Here is a 20,955-nt window from a genome sequence, read left to right as displayed (position 1 = left end):
GCTAGTCATGGTGTCATACAAGCACCTAGTCATGGTGTCATACAAGCACCTAGTCATGGTGTCATACAAGCACCTAGTCATGGTGTCATACAAGCAGCTAGTCATGGTGTCATACAAGCAGCTAGTCATGGTGTCATACAAGCACCTAGTCATGGTGTCATACAAGCACCTAGTCATGGTGTCATACAAGCACCTAGTCATGGTGTCATACAAGCACCTAGTCATGGTGTCATACAAGCAGCTAGTCATGGTGTCATACAAGCAGCTAGTCATGGTGTCATACAAGCAGCTAGTCATGGTGTCATACAAGCACCTAGTCATGGTGTCATACAAGCACCTAGTCATGGTGTCATACAAGCAGCTAGTCATGGTGTCATACAAGCACCTAGTCATGGTGTCATACAAGCACCTAGTCATGGTGTCATACAAGCACCTAGTCATGGTGTCATACAAGCAGCTAGTCATGGTGTCATACAAGCACCTAGTCATGGTGTCATACAAGCAGCTAGTCATGGTGTCATACAAGCACCTAGTCATGGTGTCATACAAGCACCTAGTCATGGTGTCATACAAGCAGCTAGTCATGGTGTCATACAAGCAGCTAGTCATGGTGTCATACAAGCAGCTAGTCATGGTGTCATACAAGCACCTAGTCATGGTGTCATACAAGCAGCTAGTCATGGTGTCATACAAGCACCTAGTCATGGTGTCATACAAGCACCTAGTCATGGTGTCATACAAGCACCTAGTCATGGTGTCATACAAGCACCTAGTCATGGTGTCATACAAGCACCTAGTCATGGTGTCATACAAGCAGCTAGTCATGGTGTCATACAAGCACCTAGTCATGGTGTCATACAAGCACCTAGTCATGGTGTCATACAAGCAGCTAGTCATGGTGTCATACAAGCACCTAGTCATGGTGTCATACAAGCACCTAGTCATGGTGTCATACAAGCACCTAGTCATGGTGTCATACAAGCACCTAGTCATGGTGTCATACAAGCACCTAGTCATGGTGTCATACAAGCAGCTAGTCATGGTGTCATACAAGCACCTAGTCATGGTGTCATACAAGCAGCTAGTCATGGTGTCATACAAGCACCTAGTCATGGTGTCATACAAGCAGCTAGTCATGGTGTCATACAAGCACCTAGTCATGGTGTCATACAAGCACCTAGTCATGGTGTCATACAAGCACCTAGTCATGGTGTCATACAAGCAGCTAGTCATGGTGTCATACAAGCACCTAGTAATTAGGGATGGGTACCGAATCAATTAATTTTAAAGTCCAATGACGTCAACGTTTCTTTACTGCGAAACGAAAACCTATGAAGTGTGCCGCACGTTCACGTCAACAAGCGCAATATATGCTTACCTAGGATTTTACTTGATTCAACAACAAAGCAGTCGGGGCAATGGCAAGCCGAAAACAGTCGCAAGTGTTGTTACACTTTACAAAGCTAGATGCAGACAACGCTCGCTGCAATATTATATATATATTAACAAATTGTTCTAAATAAATAATGATAATAAATTATTTGAAGTTTGGGGGAAACATTTTTACAACTGAGGTAGGTAGATTACATGTTTAGAGACTAAAGTACAAAAGAAAAGGTACCGTTGGGTACGGTATCGATTCACAGGTACCGGTTCAAATGTGAAAGGTACCCAACCCTACTAGTAATGGTGTCATACAAACACCTAGTAATGGTGTCATGGAAATCATATTCAAATATACTGTTGCCCTCGCTCTGCGCCCTCCTCACCTGTCTGGCTGTGAGCAGAGACTCGTCGATCTCCTTCTTCAGCTCCCCGTTGTCGTCCAGCTCCCCTTTCTCCAGCGCGTCCAGCCACCGCTCCTCCTCGTCCACCGGCCCGCCCAGCATCGAGTCCGAGTCCATGTCTGGCAGCGGCGACGTGGCCAGGTTACTGTCTTCATCTGAGGAGAAACACCGGCGGTATAGAACTGTCAAATACAACCTACGGTTGGAAAGACTCTTCAGCCTCATCTCGGGAGTCGGGACCGGGGGGATGAAACACAACAACAACACGTCGCTGAGCAGAGACGTCGAAAATAGAATATGACTGGTATCAAAAGTAGATTCAGTGTTGTTCTTGTACTGTTCTGGACACATCACTCCCAAATGTGATCACTATTACTCAATGACCATTACAGGGTTCCTGCCGGTTTCAACAAGTTAAATTGAAGACCTTTTTAAGACCACTTTGAATATACTATTCAAAGTTGCTATGCTAGAAGTACTTCCATATGAATTGTTGGGAGACTGACGGGATGTTAGCACACTGCTTACTGCAGCCCAGATGTTTCCCCCAAACACATTTAAACTAGATAGAGACGTTTTTAAGGCCTAAAATGTAATGTAAGGCTATTCAAGACCCTGCGGGAACCCTAACCTGCAGAAGAGGACTTCATGTTGACAACATCTAGAATCACAACTGGGGCGTACGGCTGTAGTCAAATATATATATTTATTCCCACTGCATACCTGTCCTCACCTGTCTGTACTTACCTGCACATAGTCCTTTACTATATATCTGTACACATATCTTACTCTTACTAGTTACACTGCTGGCCAGTAGTAGTCATACTGTCTCTATTTATATAATACAACTCTGTGCATACATCTGACTAGCACTACACTCAGTAGTACTCATTTGTACATGTTGTACCCAGTTTAATCACCTGTACATTCTGAATACATCCTGAATTTACCCAAGGGGATCAATAAAGGAATATCTTATCTTATATTGCTGTTGCACTTTACTGCTACATTTGCACTCTGGTTGGATGCCAAACTTCTTTTCGTTATACTGTACTTGTGCTGTATGATGACAATACATTTGAATCTAGTCTAAACAGGAGGATATCGCAGGTCTCTGGAGATGGCAGGTGCATACGTGGCTGGGTGGGGTGGGGGGGTATGATATCCATATCGCAGGCAGACACCTTGTAACTCACCCAGCGAGGCTCTGTACTAGGCTTGGGCGGTATGACGGTATTACGGTATACCAGGGTATTTAGAAATCCCGACGGTATTGAAAATCAATACCGGCGTCAAAATCACATATGCGCTTCGGTTTCTATTACAGTGAAACAGAGTTTTGAGTGTAGTGCACACACGCGCCAGCAGAGGGCGAGACCAGTCCTCACTAGTGGAGCGAGTGTATCACAACGGTGTTCACGTTTTACGGTAATGTTGCGACAGTGCTGTGAAAATACCGTAAAGCGTTGTGACGAGAGTTGGTGTGTGTTGTTGTGGTGCACTGGTGGAGCAAGCAAATAATCCGTCTCTTATTATATGTGAACTAAAGAGTACAAGGTTTACACAACAGCCCCCACACCCGCTTTGTTATTGTATTTGTACCTGTACTATCCGCTGTCAGCTGTTTATCTCTCTCTGTGAGCTTGATTAACACTTTGAGTGCCGGGACCCGTCTTTAGACGTCTTTGCTGGCCATGCTAAAGTTGCCGGAGGACGCGTTACGTCGTCCTTATATCAATATTTCAAAAATCTGCGATCGGATTCATATGTCCCCTCCGCTGGCCTGAGATCCACCAGCAGGACCCACTGAGCTCTCTGGCGGTTCAGGAGCGCCATCTGGTGGCCGATCGGCGCAATCGCCAAACAGGATGTTGAATAGAGGTTGTCATGACGACCGTAGTACTTCCGGGCGCTCGCTATAGTTCATGGGACTCTGGCTCGTCACGCTACACGGTGATCGATTGGCAATAACTCGATAAACAACATGATTTGGACGTATATACCATTATACAAGCTGGAGATGGACCGGGTAAAAATATATCCCATAATGATAAGATTTCTACTCGACGATGATCGCCCAACGGCGCGCGGAGACTGGGGTGAGTTTCAGCGTGTAACGTTACCGTCTTCGATACTAACTGCTATTATCAACATTTGACCCACATTAGATGATTGGTATAACGCTGCCCACGGAATTATAAACGCCCCCTCGCCCATCCGGTCAACATCAGATGACGTGTAGTAACTTCTAGAAGTACGTCTAGTTGGAATTTTTTATATCACGCTGATTGCCATCAAACTGTATTTCATCATCAATATAATGCATGTGGGGCAGGGTTCGAAATTAACGGGGGCTTGGGGCATAATGCCCTTGAAAATGGACAAAATGCCCTCGAAAATCAGTTAAGGGGGGCACAAAATGCCCCCGACAGTTTACTAATTATATATATATATTTATCCGGTAATGGCGCGTCTGTGTATCGTACCGTTCAGATGACGCGCAAATAAAAAAAATTCATTTGGCGGAGGTGAGCACTGGCTGCTGCAGCACTGCAGCTGAGCCAGGTGCTAGTCAGTTTGTGTACAAATGGCAAGCACAATCTAAATCAATCTTCATTACGACTTTAAAAACATAGCCATTAACATTACATAGGCATACACACATCTTGCCATAGCGTTAGCAGTTTGTACAAAACAACGCACGTTTTAACTATAGAATCAGCCCGCGAGGTAATACAGTCAACGAAATGTTACCGTAGCTACTAGCTAGCAGAGAAGGAAATGGGAGTCTGAGAGGCGGGGTGTTTAAAGACAATGATAGGCGTTTATTCAACATCCAAGAAGGCTAACATACAACTGTGTTTTACTAACTCCAACCGGGACTATTGCCGCTTTCCCACTGCATGCCATCACCTCCTAACGTTACCGGAGCTACCGGAGCTGATAATAACATTGCCTGAGCTGAAGGTGCGTGACAATAAAATGTCCGTGGGGACCCGGCGCCAACCCATAGATAGTTCCAACTCACCGAATTACGTAATCCACCACAGTTGCACTCAATATTTAAATAATGTTAGTCTAAATAAATGTAGACAGATACATAATAATTTCAAGCAGAACACAAATCTTTCCATTAAGAACTGACAATCAGGGAATTTAAACATGGTTGACATTGTTTTTTTGTGTTTATATTAAAGAAAGGAAAGTCTAGTGCTGGCTGAGCATATTGTTTGTTTGCACTAAGTTAATACTACAAATGTAGCCTATATTTTTCAGTCAGTTCGGTCTTTGTGTGCCAAACATTATTTAAGGCTGTAAACACTAACACTGTAAACTTTTTTTTAATAAATGAGAAGCATGTTTAGATTTGAGTGTTACATTTTTTTTTATAAAAATGTACGTATATCGAACCGAACTGAAAACCGTGACCCCAAAACCGTGATACGAACCGAACCGTCCATTTTGTGAACCGTCCCACCCCTACCGTTTATCATAAAAATTCAGTGCCCCCGAAATAAATAAAAAAAGCCCCCGAAAATCAATTAAGGGGGGCAAAAAAAGCCCTTGAAAAAAAATGTTAATTTCTAACCCTGATGTGGGGCTATATATCACGTTCTGGAGAAAGCTGCAGAAAGAGATGAAAACATACTTATACATTAGACCATACTTTACTATGAATATGTGAATGAAAAAGTTTAACGTTGCTACACAATGAACAATACATATAGGACTTTGAATGGGCCCTAATAATGGCAATGTAGCAATAGAATTTAAAAAGTTATAGCCCTGCAAAGAAGGGGACTTTCTCCATAGACAAATAGCGCTGGCAATCTATGGTATATCATGAATTTAACCTTAGGCAGCCAAAGTGTTAACTAGCGTTAGCTCACGTTAGCTAGCGTTAGCTCCGCGGCTAATATTAGATTACCCTGAACTAAATCAATGACTAGGTTATAAAGCATTCGAGTAGTTTTCACTGCACATAGAAGTAGCCAAACAGCGGGAGCATTTCGGGAGCATATGACCAAAACCCAGGCAATTTCAAGCCCTTAAGGAATCAAATAGTCTGCCATGGCTAGGCTACATGCTAACGTCGATAGTAGCACTAGATGCTGCAGGCTTCTGGCTACCATTCTGAGAGCTAACGACGTGATTTGTTTACTTGGTAACACGGGTTGCCCCCCCCCCCCCCGCTGATGAAAATGAAAGTCATACCGTCATATACCGTATACCGGGGTATTATGTCAGCGAGGTATGACGGTGTGAAAAAAATTATACCGCCCAAGCCTACTCTGTACTGCTCAAGACACCTTGTAACTCACCCAGCCAGGCTCTGTACTGCTCAAGACACCCTGTAACTCACCCAGCCAGGCTCTGTACTGCTCAAGACATCTTGTAACTCACCCAGCCAGGCTCTGTACTGCTCAAGACACCTTGTAACTCACCCAGCCAGGCTATGTACTGCTCAAGACACCTTGTAACTCACCCAGCCAGGCTCTGTACTGCTCAAGACACCTTGTAACTCACCCAGCCAGGCTCTGAACTGCTCAAGACACCTTGTAACTCACCCAGCCAGGCTCTGTACTGCTCAAGACACCTTGTAACTCACCCAGCCAGGCTCTGTACTGCTCAAGACACCTTGTAACTCACCCAGACAGGCTCTGCACTGCTCAAGACACCTTGTAACTCACCCAGCCAGGCTCTGTACTGCTCAAGACACCTTGTAACTCACCCAGCCAGGCTCTGTACTGCTCAAGACACCTTGTAACTCACCCAGCCAGGCTCTGTACTGCTCAAGACACCTTGTAACTCACCCAGCCAGGCTCTGTACTGCTCAAGACACCTTGTAACTCACCCAGCCAGGCTCTGTACTGCTCAAGACATCTTGTAACTCACCCAGCCAGGCTCTGAACTGCTCAAGACACCTTGTAACTCACCCAGCCAGGCTCTGTAGTGCTCAAGACACCTTGTAACTCACCCAGCCAGGCTCTGTACTGCTCAAGACATCTTGTAACTCACCCAGCCAGGCTCTGTACTGCTCAAGACACCTTGTAACTCACCCAGCCAGGCTCTGAACTGCTCAAGACACCTTGTAACTCACCCAGCCAGGCTCTGTACTGCTCAAGACACCTTGTAACTCACCCAGCCAGGCTCTGTACTGCTCAAGACACCTTGTAACTCACCCAGCCAGGGTCTGTACTGCTCAAGACACCTTGTAACTCACCCAGCCAGGCTCTGTACTGCTCAAGACACCTTGTAACTCACCCAGCCAGGCTCTGTACTGCTCAAGACACCTTGTAACTCACCCAGCCAGGCTCTGTACTGCTCAAGACACCTTGTAACTCACCCAGCCAGGCTCTGTACTGATCAAGACACCTTGTAACTCACCCAGCCAGGCTCTGTACTGCTCAAGACACCTTGTAACTCACCCAGCCAGGCTCTGCACTGCTCAAGAGACCTTGTAACTCACCCAGCCAGGCTCTGTACTGCTCAAGACACCTTGTAACTCACCCAGCCAGGCTCTGTACTGCTCAAGACACCTTGTAACTCACCCAGCCAGGCTCTGTACTGCTCAAGACACCTTGTAACTCACCCAGCCAGGCTCTGTACTGCTCAAGACACCTTGTAACTCACCCAGACAGGCTCTGTACTGCTCAAGACACCTTGTAACTCACCCAGCCAGGCTCTGTACTGCTCAAGACACCTTGTAACTCACCCAGACAGGCTCTGTACTGCTCAAGACACCTTGTAACTCACCCAGCCAGGCTCTGTACTGCTCAAGACACCTTGTAACTCACCCAGCCAGGCTCTGCACTGCTCAAGACACCTTGTAACTCACCCAGCCAGGCTCTGAACTAGAGCTGCCGCGGTATTGATTATTTCCTTACCGCACAAATTTGCAAAATATTTCCTACCACCGCGGTTATTACCGCATGCACACAAATTATAAAAAAAAGTTTGAATGCATTTTTTTTTTTAGTAGTAGTCTACTCTTTATAGCATATAGCCTGCCTCTAGTCTAAATGTCTATCTTTAGAGGATGACTTTGCAGCATGAATATTGTTTGGGATTCGGCAAGCACGCATTAGTTATTGAAAGTGAAACACGGATTCGAAGTTTACCCTCTGGTCGTGCGCCGTTCACTCGGTGTCGCGGGCAGGGGTGGTTACCCCTAACCCCCCCGACCCTTTCTTATTATTATTACTATAAAGTTACTACTTTATAATAAAGGCATTCGTTTTGTGGCATTAACATTATATAGTTATACGTTCAATAACATCAGCGTATTTACCGGACAATAGCAAGGCAAGCAATACTCTATTCATATCTCAGTTCCTTTCTTTGCTCAGAGCGTGCTGAGTTGTCCCATTCTGCGGTCTGTTAATAAAGTTTTCAATCAGACAAGTGTATAGAACGAAGGGCTTTTATTATAACATTCGTTGCAGACAGTAAAATCATTATGTCTCGTTTAGTACTCCTTAGGAGCGATCGTAGTCCACTCCGGCGGAGAGTTAAAGCTAACGTTATTAGCCGTGTTGTGATGATCTGACATTCAGGAAGTAAAAACCTAATACGCGCTTGCCGATTGGTGGTAACACACTGCATGACGCTACAACGTGTGACGCGTCTCTCTTCTGACCAATCAGTGGTCTGCAATGTTTCACGTGACTTTTCTGGTACCCAATAGGGTCGCTTGGAACCTCGATAGATGAGTAGGGTATATCTGCAGAGCCGCAAGCCCAACGAGAGGAGGGTAATTTATTATTATTATTATAAAAAACAGCGGTGACGCGGTATTCAGCCTACTCTGCGGTGGCCGTGATGTAACAGCGATACCGCGGTAATGCGGTAATCGCGGCAGCTCTACTCTGAACTGCTCAAGACACCTTGTAACTCACCCAGCCAGGCTCTGTACTGCTCAAGACACCTTGTAACTCACCCAGCCAGGCTCTGCACTGCTCAAGACACCTTGTAACTCACCCAGCCAGGCTCTGTACTGCTCAAGACACCTTGTAACTCACCCAGCCAGGCTCTGTACTGCTCAAGACACCTTGTAACTCACCCAGCCAGGCTCTGTACTGCTCAAGACACCTTGTAACTCACCCAGCCAGGCTATGTACTGCTCAAGACACCTTGTAACTCACCCAGCCAGGCTCTGTACTGCTCAAGACACCCTGTAACTCACCCAGCCAGGCTCTGTACTGCTCAAGACACCTTGTAACTCACCCAGCCAGGCTCTGCACTGCTCAAGACACCTTGTAACTCACCCAGCCAGGCTCTGTACTGCTCAAGACACCTTGTAACTCACCCAGCCAGGCTCTGTACTGCTCAAGACACCTTGTAACTCACCCAGCCAGGCTCTGTACTGCTCAAGACACCTTGTAACTCACCCAGCCAGGCTATGTACTGCTCAAGACACCCTGTAACTCACCCAGCCAGGCTCTGTACTGCTCAAGACACCTTGTAACTCACCCAGCCAGGCTCTGTACTGCTCAAGACACCTTGTAACTCACCCAGCCAGGCTCTGCACTGCTCAAGACACCTTGTAACTCACCCAGCCAGGCTCTGTACTGCTCAAGACACCTTGTAACTCACCCAGCCAGGCTCTGCACTGCTCAAGACACCTTGTAACTCACCCAGCCAGGCTCTGTACTGCTCAAGACACCTTGTAACTCACCCAGCCAGGCTCTGTACTGCTCAAGACACCTTGTAACTCACCCAGCCAGGCTCTGTACTGCTCAAGACACCTTGTAACTCACCCAGCCAGGCTCTGTACTGCCCAAGACACCTTGTAACTCACCCAGCCAGGCTCTGTACTGCTCAAGACACCTTGTAACTCACCCAGCCAGGCTCTGTACTGCTCAAGACACCTTGTAACTCACCCAGCCAGGCTCTGAACTGCTCAAGACACCTTGTAACTCACCCAGCCAGGCTCTGTAGTGCTCAAGACACCTTGTAACTCACCCAGCCAGGCTCTGTACTGCTCAAGAGGCACGGAGGGCTCGTCATCATCATCCTCGTCATCATCCTCGTCATCATCGTCGTCATCCTCGTCGTCGATTATCATCAGCGGGGACGGAGGCCGAGCGACCCCGGGATGTACGGTGAAGGTCGGGACACTGGTGTCAGAAAATAGAACAAAGACATCAAAAGGCTTGACTGACAACCTACAAGCAGTACAACTAACTGTTTAATTCACCACAGGCCACAATGGCTGGTAGAATAATGAGCCCATGCATCCACCAGCCAAACACTCTATTCCAGAATAGAAAAGAGTCCGGTTGTTTACCTGCCAGTGCAGTAGAGACCAGCCCCTGACTACATTCCCCAGCATTTGGCTGGCGATTAATTTCCCACCCTGCCTAGAAGGCAAGCTCCTTCCAAGGAATACAAATTTGACATGGTGTGCGGAGGACCCAAGATGCCGCAAGTAGGGCCACGTAAACAGGCGACAACAAGTTAAGGGTAATGCGAGAGAAAGACCCAGGAGAGGAAGATGACATCATGGCTCACCTTTTAGTGCCCAGCGTTTGTCCTCCCAGCTTTATCTTCAGCCGGAGCTGAGGAGGAGGCCTGGCGATCGGACCGGAGACGGACTCCGGCGCCCCGGGGAAGCCGTGGACGTCGTCCCGGTGATGCTTCCTTTTGTGTTTCTTGTGCTTTTTGTGTTTCCTCTTGTGGAGGCCGTGCAGGCCGAGGCCTCCATCACCTGCGGCAGACGCGAGGGGAGAAAACAGTGCTCACTGAAACGTGCATTTCTTGATAGACTGACTACTGTACGGATGATCAGCGTTGGGGCTGCTCGATTATCAAAAGCAAAAATCATAATCACGATAATTTTTTTATTGAAAATCACGATTATTAAACACAATTACTCATTGATTTGAGAAGATCATATGCGTTTGTTGAACTTGAACATGGGTGTTTCTTTTTAACACGGTGACTTTGAACTTTAAATAAAATTGAACTGAAAGACAAGAAATAATTTGAAATAAATAAGTGGAAAGATGTATAAATAAATATCACCAACTATGCTGTAGTGCACTCAAACTACTAAATAATAATTTCATCTCAACAATCTTGTTTTCATGATCGTGGGAAGCCAAAATCTTAATTTAAATTGCAATTAGATGAATTCGCCAGGTGGTAACAAGATGTTAATCAAGGACTCTAGCCACCTGTTTGCACAATAAACTGTTCAAGATCCTCTTCTTATTAAACACATATGATTATTCATATTTCACAGTTTTTGTTCTTCATGTTTCATTCACGACCAGGAGGCAGAAATGTAGTTCTCAATTCCATTTCATTTAATTTGTTTTTCCCTTTACAGGTTCTCTAGCAGAGCAGCAGCGAGGCATGTCTTCTATTCTAACAAACATTCTGTCACTTCTCCCGAAGGATCAAACACCCTGTTACAGGCGGCGCGCGTCCCTAATTAGCGTTGGGGCGTGTGGCCTAGGCCTGCGCTCAACTGATTTCCCACTGGGGGCAAAAAATGGTGAGTTACAGAATATAGTCCTATAATGCAATCTAATTCTAAACAATATGATAAACAATTTAACGTGAATCTCCATTTAGGCTATTATAAAACATATTTATGCCAATTCGATTACACACCTTTTGCTACAATAATAAATTATATTTCAAGCTGTTCAAATTATATTACTATCAAAAAGTCACAACACCACCCAAGCTGCCTCTGCACTGCTGCGGTCAGGCAAGCACTACCAGAGTCAATGGCCAGTACAGAGACTCAAAATGAAATGAGCTTCTATCCCCAGGCCATCAGGCTGCTCAATGTGGACTCACTGTAACACTAACTCATCCATTCTACATTCATTTGCACACAACACCCACATGCACACTTTTACACCATATTTTATCTATTTATTATTATTTTTTTTTTATATATATATATATTTTATTATTGCAAAACAAAAATTATTAAAAGTCAGTACTCAACACATAATGCATAATGAAACTAACAGTCAAGGTGGTTAAAATGACATGCAAGTACAGAAACAAGATAAAAAAAAAAGTCTATAATAACATTTTAACCGTATACAGTGTATATCCAGCGAAATTACAATTATATAAATGTTTATATAGAACATACCCCTAATACCTATTTTCTAAAACCCTACACACATATGCTCCAGCTCGAACCCCCCCCCCCCCCCCCCCCCTCCCGGACCCCTCCTTGGATAGTACCTCCATTATCCCTCACTCCTAACAGACACCACCATTATAAGCTAGCTTTTATTCTCTCCACCACTTCTACCCACATTGACATTTTGGATTCGTTGAGACCCAGAATTCTTGCTGTAGATATTTCTTGATATATCACATCGAGATATGTAAGAGACCAAACTTTCCGGCAAATTTTTTCCGGTTGAAACCAGCGTGATGCGATCAGTTTTTTAGCTACTGTGATACCCGATAAGACCAATCTCTTTAGCTGTGGATTTACTGCAAACTCAAAAACATCATTTAAAAGCAATACAGAGGGGCGTACTGGTATATTCCAAGATACGAGTTTTGATAATTGATGGGTCACATCTTTCCAGAATGCCTTAATTATCTATTATCTATTTATTCTTACACATTTGCACTACCTCTTATTTTTTCTATGATCTCTCTCTCATAAACACTACTGTATATTTGTATATCTTGTATGTCATAAATGTCAGGACGAAACAGTACTGTATACTAAATGTATGTCGTAAATGCCCTGATTAATTTAAAATGGGGGACCCTGATGTAAACAAGACGAAAGTATTTTTCTGTATTGTACCCATTCTGCAATCTGTTAATAAAGTTGTCAATCAATCAATCTCTTCTACCTCATTTTTCATTTAGTAGATATTTGTTGTTTGGTCTTCTACTGTTATTATGAAGCACAATCTCAGGAGGGTCATACAGAACCAAGCATTTCACTATAATGTACTACATGTACCTTATATATAATGTGACACCATTTTTTTTAACTTTTAAGTTATTTCCTCTGTACTCTGAAATCTTAGAAGAACCATCTTCCACCATTGGAAGCAATGGTCTGTCGAATGTCAACAATGAATGAATGAACACTTTATTTAACAGATTGCAGAATGGGTACAATACAGTACGGCTCAATACACACAATTGTTAAGGGGATGCAGACCAGAGAAAGACTTTCGTCTTGTTTACATCAGGGTCCCCCATTTTCAATTCATAGTGACATTTATGACATACACAACATACATGACATTTATGGCATAAATGGACATACATGATCCCAATGCCATAACAAACAATACAACGGGGTAATTGGAGCACATTCCACTCACCAAGAAGAAACCTGGGGTGAATCATATCTTTCCTTTTCCCCATCGGAACGACTCAAATACAGGGTCTCCTCAACCCTACATCCCAGCAGAAACACACCCTGACTGGGGGAGGTTGGTTCAAGTTGCCCCTGCTCTGGATGGAAGTCAGTGCCACTGGTCACAAGTATCGAAGTTGTTAGGTTTTAATTGAGTTTACATCGTTGAATGTAACGTTCATTAAACATTGTTGTCTATGTCACGATAGCAGCACCAACTGGATTGATACAAGTCATTAAATAACTTAATAACACTTGCTCAGCGTGTTAGCTAGCATTAGACACAAGTTGGATCAGCTAACGTCGTTAGTTAGCTAACGGCTAATTACTGTGCAAATAGCGATATAATTCAACAAACAATGTAGCGAATTAACGTTACTATTCACAACCAAATGTCGTATGGTTAAATTACTTATCCGACCAAGCGAGTTCATCCAAAAAATAGTATTTAATTGTTGTTAATGTTAGCTGTCTCAATAAGATAAGCACAATGCTAACAGCTATGTCTTTGCTAACATCACCACAACAGAGTTTCTTCTTCGTCGTTTCTTCCGGGTAGCAAAGTTGTGGCGAAATTGACTGCCTGCCCTCTAGTGGTTTTGATTGATTGATTGATTGATTGAAAAGTTTATTAACAGATTGCAGAATGGGTACAGTACAGTACAGCTCAGTACATACAATTGTTAAGGGGATGCAGACCAGAGAAAGACTTTCGTCTTGTTTACATCAGGGTCCCCCATTTTCAATTCATCATAACATATATGATATACATGACATACAGATAGACAGTACTGCTACATCTATACATTTATGACATATCAGATTTGCAAATACAGTACTGTTTGTGATACAAAAGTGTCCAGAAAAAGAGTGTATATACATTTGGCATAGAAACTGTACATTGGAGGAGGTTGGGTGGGTGGGGTGGGGTTGGGTGGGTGGGTGAGGGCTGTACATTGGAGGTGGGGGGGGGGGGGGGTTGGGTAGGGGACACACACAAATTTTACACTGTACATTGGAATACTGACAAAGCCTTACTTGGTCATTTACTGTACAACTAGGTTAGGACATTTGTAGGGGCCAGTTTCGAATTGCAGTCTCACGTAGGTGTTTTTTGAGAGTGTTTTTGAAAGTGGGTAGTGATTCACATTCCTTTACAGCTTTGGGTAGGGCGTTCCACATTGATGTGGCATAATTGCTAAACGTGTTTAGTCCCTTGTTTGAGCCGAATCTGGGTTTTACATGATTTGTGGAGCTCCCTCTGGTGTTGTGATCGTGGTATTCACTGACCTTTGGGAAGTATTTTGACATGTACATGGGTACCTTGGTCGCGTAGTGTATCTTGTAGACCAGGCCCATTGCAAGTTGCTGTACTCTGTCGTCTACTCTAAGCCATCCTAGGTTGTCAAAGTGGGCAGGGGTGAGGTGGGTTCTAGGAGTCAGGTCAAGCAGTAGTCTGACTAGCTTGTTTTGAGATGTTTGTAATTTGTTTTTTAGTGCCTTTGAGGTGCTTTGGTACCATGGTCGTATCTGGATTGTTCTATGTTAAATAGTTCATGGATTTTTATATAATTTGACGAAATGCAATCTTACAGCAAATAGATCAGTTTAAATAGCTGCAACACCTGAGCTGAAAAGCAGTTTTAATATTTTAAATGTTTGGGAAACGTAGTTAATCTAACTAAATTGAGTGGATCCGTTCCACACATGGACTACAATAACCAGCAGCCATTGCGACATTCAGTTCAAGATACGCAAGGTCAGTCATGTAAAGTAAACGTGTTGGATTTATTAACTTTATTCGTGTGATATACTTTACAGTGACTTGTCCAGTGCATAATATTCATAATGAACGTATTCCTGATTTCCACTTTTCCAATCGCCTTGCCTTAATCCAGTACAGTGCTGCTAAATCTAATATTCTGCTGAAGAATCTGCCGACAAGACTCGCACAATTTCCTAATAGTAGAAATAACTGCTTTGAATGCAATAACATTGGCACGGTTGCTGTACATCTAGCTGTTATATCAGATTGTATTATCAATATATTATAATAGAATTTACTCCAGACACAGATGCCCAGTTGTAAACATGGCAGGTTGCTAGCCTGCACACAAGTCTTGTCACGTTGTATCATTGGTCATATTGCCAGCGAAACTCAGAAAAACGGTGGACTTCTTCCGAGTTTGTTGTTACCATGTTGTTACAATGTTTTGTTTTATTTATTTATTTTTCAGATACCATGAATTACTCCAGATTTCTGACAGCTGTCAGTGCAGCTCGAAAGCCCTCTCCCATTAGAATGCTGAGTAAGTTATAGCTACTGATTTAATTAATTTAGCAAACCCATTGTTGATAAGTCAAATGTATTAGATTATATTTAAATGTATTGTCATCTACAGCACAAGTAATGTACAGCACAACGAAAATATGTTTGACATCTAAACAGAGTGTACATTGATTGATTGAAAACTAGATTTCATTGCAGAATGGGTACAATACACTACAGTACGGCTCAATACAAACAATTGTTAAGAGGATGCAGACCAGAAAAAGACTTTCGTCTTGTTTACATCAGGGTCCCCCATTTTCAATTAATCAAGACATTTATGACATACATGACATACAGATAGACAGTACTGTTTCATCAAGACATTTGTGACATACAGCTGTAAAGGAATGTGAATCACTACCCACCTTCAAAAACACTCTCAAAAAACACCTACGTGAGACTGCAATTCGAAACTGGCCCCTACAAATGTCCTAACCTAGTTGTACAGTAAATGACCAAGTAAGGCTTTGTCAATATTCAAATGTACAGTGTAAAATGTGTGTGTGTCCCCTTCCCAACCCCCCCCCCCCCCACCTCCAATGTACAGCCCTCACCCAACCCACCCAACCCCACCCCACCCAACCAACCTCCTCCAATGTACAATTTCTATGCCAAATGTATATACACTCCTTTTCTGGACACTTTTGTATCACAAACAGTACTGTATTTGCAAATCTGATATGTCATAAATGTATAGATGTAGCAGTACTGTCTATCTGTATGTCATGTATGTCATATATGTTATGATGAATTGAAAATGGGGGACCCTGATGTAAACAAGTCGAAAGTCTTTCTCTGGTCTGCATCCCCTTAACAATTGTATGTATTGAGCTGTACTGTACTGTACCCATTCTGCAATCTGTTAATAAACTTTTCAATCAATCAATCAAAACCATATACAGTACTGTTTAAGAGACATATCTTTATCATAACAAGAACATAATATACAGGACTGGTGTGTAATATACAGTGTATATACAGCAATATACAGTGTAACAAGTGATTCAATGGAATGTATATAACAAAGCCTCTGAGTAAATATGTTAATCTGTCAAGTCAAGAGTTTTAATTGTCACGGCATACAAGTATACAATGAAATGCGGGTGGTCTTGCCCGCAACGATGTGCAATACAGTGGTACAACATATAATAGAATCCAATAAAAAAAAAACATTGTGCAATAAACAGGTAACAGGTAACATGGTGTGACATCTCGGTATCTGTACATAGTTATTTACAGAGCATATATATAGGACATGCTAGGTAGCTTTGGTAGTGCAATACACTGTTCCTGTTATTCTAGTTTAAAGTGGCCTTTCCTTTTGGCCATAAGTGTGCGTGTGTGCGGCATGAGTGTGTGCCCGCTCATGTTAAAGTGTTAAGTGGCTGCTAGTGTGTGAGCGTGCACCGCGTGCGTGTCGTGTGTGTGTTCATGTGTGCTTGTGTGTGGATAGTTCAGTGTTCTGTGGCACTCAATGTTCATTGTTCAGGGCTCTGATGGCCTGGGGGAAGAAGCTGAGCCTAAGCCGCTCTGTCCTAGTAGCTGGGGTTCGCAGGCAGCTGAAACAGCAGCTGAAACAGGCTGTTATTGGGGTGGTGGGGGTCTTTCATTATTCTGCAGGCTCTGGATTTGCACCTCTTGTTGTATAGAACCTGCAGGGGAGGTAGTGCAATACCCGTGGTACGCTCGGCTGAGCGCACCACTCTCTGTAGGGCCTTCTTGTCCTGTGCCGTGCTGTTTCCATACCAGGCAGTGATGTTTCCGGTCAGGATGCTCTCTACAGCTCCTGAGTAGAAGGACTGGAGTATCTTCCCCGATACTCTGAACTTCCTTAACTGTCTCAGGTGGTAGAGGCGCTGTTTCGCCTTCTTTACTACTGTGTCTATGTGTGTTGACCATGTCAGATCCTCTGAGATGTGGATCCCCAGGTACTTAAAGCTGCTCACCCTGTCCACGGTAGCCCCGTTAATCATCAGTGGTGTGTGCGTCTCCTGCTGTCCTCTCCTATAATCCACGATCAGCTCCTTGGTTTTACCAATGTTCAGGAGCAGGCTGTTGTCCTGGCACCAGCGTTCCAGTACCTCAACCTCCTCCCGGTAGGCCTTCTCGTCGTTGTCCGAGATCAGCCCCACCACCACCGTGTCGTCTGCGAACTTCACTATGGAGTTGTAGCTGAACTTGGCCACACAATCGTGTGTGTAGAGTGAGTACAGCAGGGGGCTCAGAACACAGCCCTGGGGGGACCCGATGCTCAGGGTGATGGTGTTGGAGGTCTGACCCCCCACCCTGACCGCCTGGGGTCTTCCGCTCAGAAAGTCCAGTACCCAGGCGCTCAGGGCGGAGCTCAGACCTAGCTCGATCAGCTTGTCCACCAGTCTGGTGGGGACTATGGTGTTGAACGCTGAGCTGTAGTCAATGAACAACAGTCTCACATAGCCCCCCTTCTGACGGTCAAGGTGCGAGAGGGTGCTGTGCAGTACCTGGGAGACCGCGTCGTCGGTGGACCTGTTTGTCCTGTATGCAAATTGCATAGGGTCCATATCACTGGGGAGGGAGGCACAAATGTGGTCCTTGACCAGCCTCTCGAAACATTTCATGACCACAGATCTGATGTATGTGCAGTATTATTATGTATACAGTGATGCACGTTACGTATACTATGTTAGTATGTGTGGGGCGGCGTCGCTCAGGGGTAGAGCGGGTCGTCCAATGATAGAAGGGTTGGTGGTTCGAATCCCGCTCAAGCCCATGTCCATCCCACTGCCGTTGTGTCCTTGGGCAAGACACTTAACCTACTTGCCTCGTATGAATGTGTATGCATGTGTGAATGTTGGTGGTGGTCGGAGGGGCCGTAGGTGATGATTATTCGCCACGCTTCCGTGAGTCTGCCTCAGGGCAGCTCTGGCTGCAATTGTAGCTTACCACCACCGGGATGACTGTGTATGAACGAATAATGGACTCTGTGAGCGCTCTGGGGTCACTGGGGTGTCACGAAGAGCGCTATATAAATCCAATCCATTATTATTATTATTATACTGGCCACTGCCAGTGGTCGTATGGGATATATACAGATATAGATCTAGTATACAGTGTGTACAGTGCACAGAGTGGGTATGTATACAGGCATTGAGAGAGTTACTGAATATAAATATCTTTGTGTGTGGCTCAATGAAAGTTGTACATTTAAATTCCATGTGGACAGCCTTGCCTCCAAGTTTCGACAATCCTGGACTATGGTGATGTCATTTATAGGCATGCTGCGACCTCAAGCCTTAAATCCCTGACTCTGTGTATCATTCTGCCCTCAGATCCATCACTAATGATAGATACAACACTCATCACTCTGCCCTCAGATCCATCACTAATGATAGATACAACACTCACTCATTCACTATGAATTGAAAATGGGGACCCTGATGTAAACAAGACAAACGTCTTTCTCTGGTCTGCATCCCCTTAACAATTGTGTGTATTGAGCCGTACTGTATTGTACCCATTCTGCAATCTGTTAATAAAGTTTTCATTCATTCATTCATTCATTCATTCATTCATTCATTCATTCATTCATTCATTCATTCATTCATTCACCACTGTGTCCTCAGATCCATCACTAATGATAGATACGACATTCACCACTGTGTCCTCAGATCCATCACTAATGATAGATACGACACTCGTCACTCTGCCCTCAGATCCATCACTAATGATAGATACGACACTCGTCACTCTGCCCTCAGATCCATCACTAATGATAGATACGACACTCGTCACTCTGCCCTCAGATCCATCACTAATGATAGATACGACATTCATCACTCTGCCCTCAGATCCATCACTAATGATAGATACGACACTCGTCACTCTGCCCTCAGATCCATCACTAATGATAGATACGACATTCATCACTCTGCCCTCAGATCCATCACTAATGATAGATACGACACTCGTCACTCTGCCCTCAGATCCATCACTAATGATAGATACGACACTCATCACTCTGCCCTCAGATCCATCACTAATGATAGATACGACATTCATCACTCTGCCCTCAGATCCATCACTAATGATAGATACGACACTCGTCACTCTGCCCTCAGATGCATCACTAATGATAGATACGACACTCGTCACTCTGCCCTCAGATCCATCACTAATGATAGATACAACACTCACTCATTCACTATGAATTGAAAATGGGGACCCTGATGTAAACAAGACAAACGTCTTTCTCTGGTCTGCATCCCCTTAACAATTGTGTGTATTGAGCCGTACTGTATTGTACCCATTCTGCAATCTGTTAATAAAGTTTTCATTCATTCATTCATTCATTCATTCATTCATTCATTCATTCATTCATTCATTCATTCACCACTGTGTCCTCAGATCCATCACTAATGATAGATACGACACTCACTCGTCACTCTGCCCTCAGATCCATCACTAATGATAGATACGACACTCGTCACTCTGCCCTCAGATCCATCACTAATGATAGATACGACACTCGTCACTCTGCCCTCAGATCCATCACTAATGATAGATACGACACTCGTCACTCTGCCCTCAGATCCATCACTAATGATAGATACGACATTCATCACTCTGTCCTCAGATCCATCACTAATGATAGATACGACACTCGTCACTCTGCCCTCAGATCCATCACTAATGATAGATACGACACTCATCACTCTGCCCTCAGATCCATCACTAATGATAGATACGACATTCATCACTCTGCCCTCAGATCCATCACTAATGATAGATACGACACTCGTCACTCTGCCCTCAGATGCATCACTAATGATAGATACGACACTCGTCACTCTGCCCTCAGATCCATCACTAATGATAGATACAACACTCACTCATTCACTATGAATTGAAAATGGGGACCCTGATGTAAACAAGACAAACGTCTTTCTCTGGTCTGCATCCCCTTAACAATTGTGTGTATTGAGCCGTACTGTATTGTACCCATTCTGCAATCTGTTAATAAAGTTTTCATTCATTCATTCATTCATTCATTCATTCATTCATTCATTCATTCATTCATTCATTCATTCATTCATTCATTCATTCATTCACCACTGTGTCCTCAGATCCATCACTAATGATAGATACGACACTCACTCGTCACTCTGCCCTCAGATCCATCACTAATGATAGATACGACACTCGTCACTCTGCCCTCAGATCCATCACTAATGATAGATACGACACTCGTCACTCTGCCCTCAGATCCATCACTAATGATAGATACGACACTCGTCACTCTGCCCTCAGATCCATCACTAATGATAGATACGACATTCATCACTCTGTCCTCAGATCCATCACTAATGATAGATACGACACTCGTCACTCTGCCCTCAGATCCATCACTAATGATAGATACGACACTCATCACTCTGCCCTCAGATCCATCACTAATGATAGATACGACACTCATCACTCTGCCCTCAGATCCA

The 20,955-nt window shown here is 44.0% G+C and overlaps 2 protein-coding genes across 2 annotated transcripts in view; one reads left to right on the top strand and one right to left on the bottom strand.

Moving 5' to 3' along the window:
* The window catches only part of ino80b (INO80 complex subunit B), a 34,194-nt gene extending 20,523 nt beyond the window's left edge, over positions 1-13,671 (bottom strand). Inside the window, exons 1-4 of the mRNA XM_084312367.1 lie at positions 13,118-13,671; positions 10,302-10,497; positions 9,753-9,907; positions 1,770-1,942 (exon numbers count right to left, since the gene is read on the bottom strand). Of these exons, the coding sequence (XP_084168493.1) occupies positions 1,770-1,942; positions 9,753-9,907; positions 10,302-10,497; positions 13,118-13,160 (567 nt within the window). The 5' untranslated portion in view covers positions 13,161-13,671. The remainder of the gene's footprint in view (positions 1-1,769; positions 1,943-9,752; positions 9,908-10,301; positions 10,498-13,117) is intronic.
* A 1,226-nt stretch (positions 13,672-14,897) lies between these two features.
* Positions 14,898-20,955, top strand: part of aadat (aminoadipate aminotransferase) — a 104,293-nt gene continuing 98,235 nt past the window's right edge. The window contains exons 1-2 of the mRNA XM_084312084.1: positions 14,898-14,911; positions 15,390-15,461. Of these exons, the coding sequence (XP_084168210.1) occupies positions 15,395-15,461 (67 nt within the window). The 5' untranslated portion in view covers positions 14,898-14,911; positions 15,390-15,394. The remainder of the gene's footprint in view (positions 14,912-15,389; positions 15,462-20,955) is intronic.

This window comes from Notolepis coatsorum (assembly GCF_963971535.1).
Source record: "Notolepis coatsorum genome assembly, chromosome: 4".
In the NCBI taxonomy this organism is placed as follows: domain Eukaryota; kingdom Metazoa; phylum Chordata; class Actinopteri; order Aulopiformes; family Paralepididae; genus Notolepis; species Notolepis coatsorum.
This window is presented reverse-complemented; position numbering and strand designations above follow the sequence as displayed.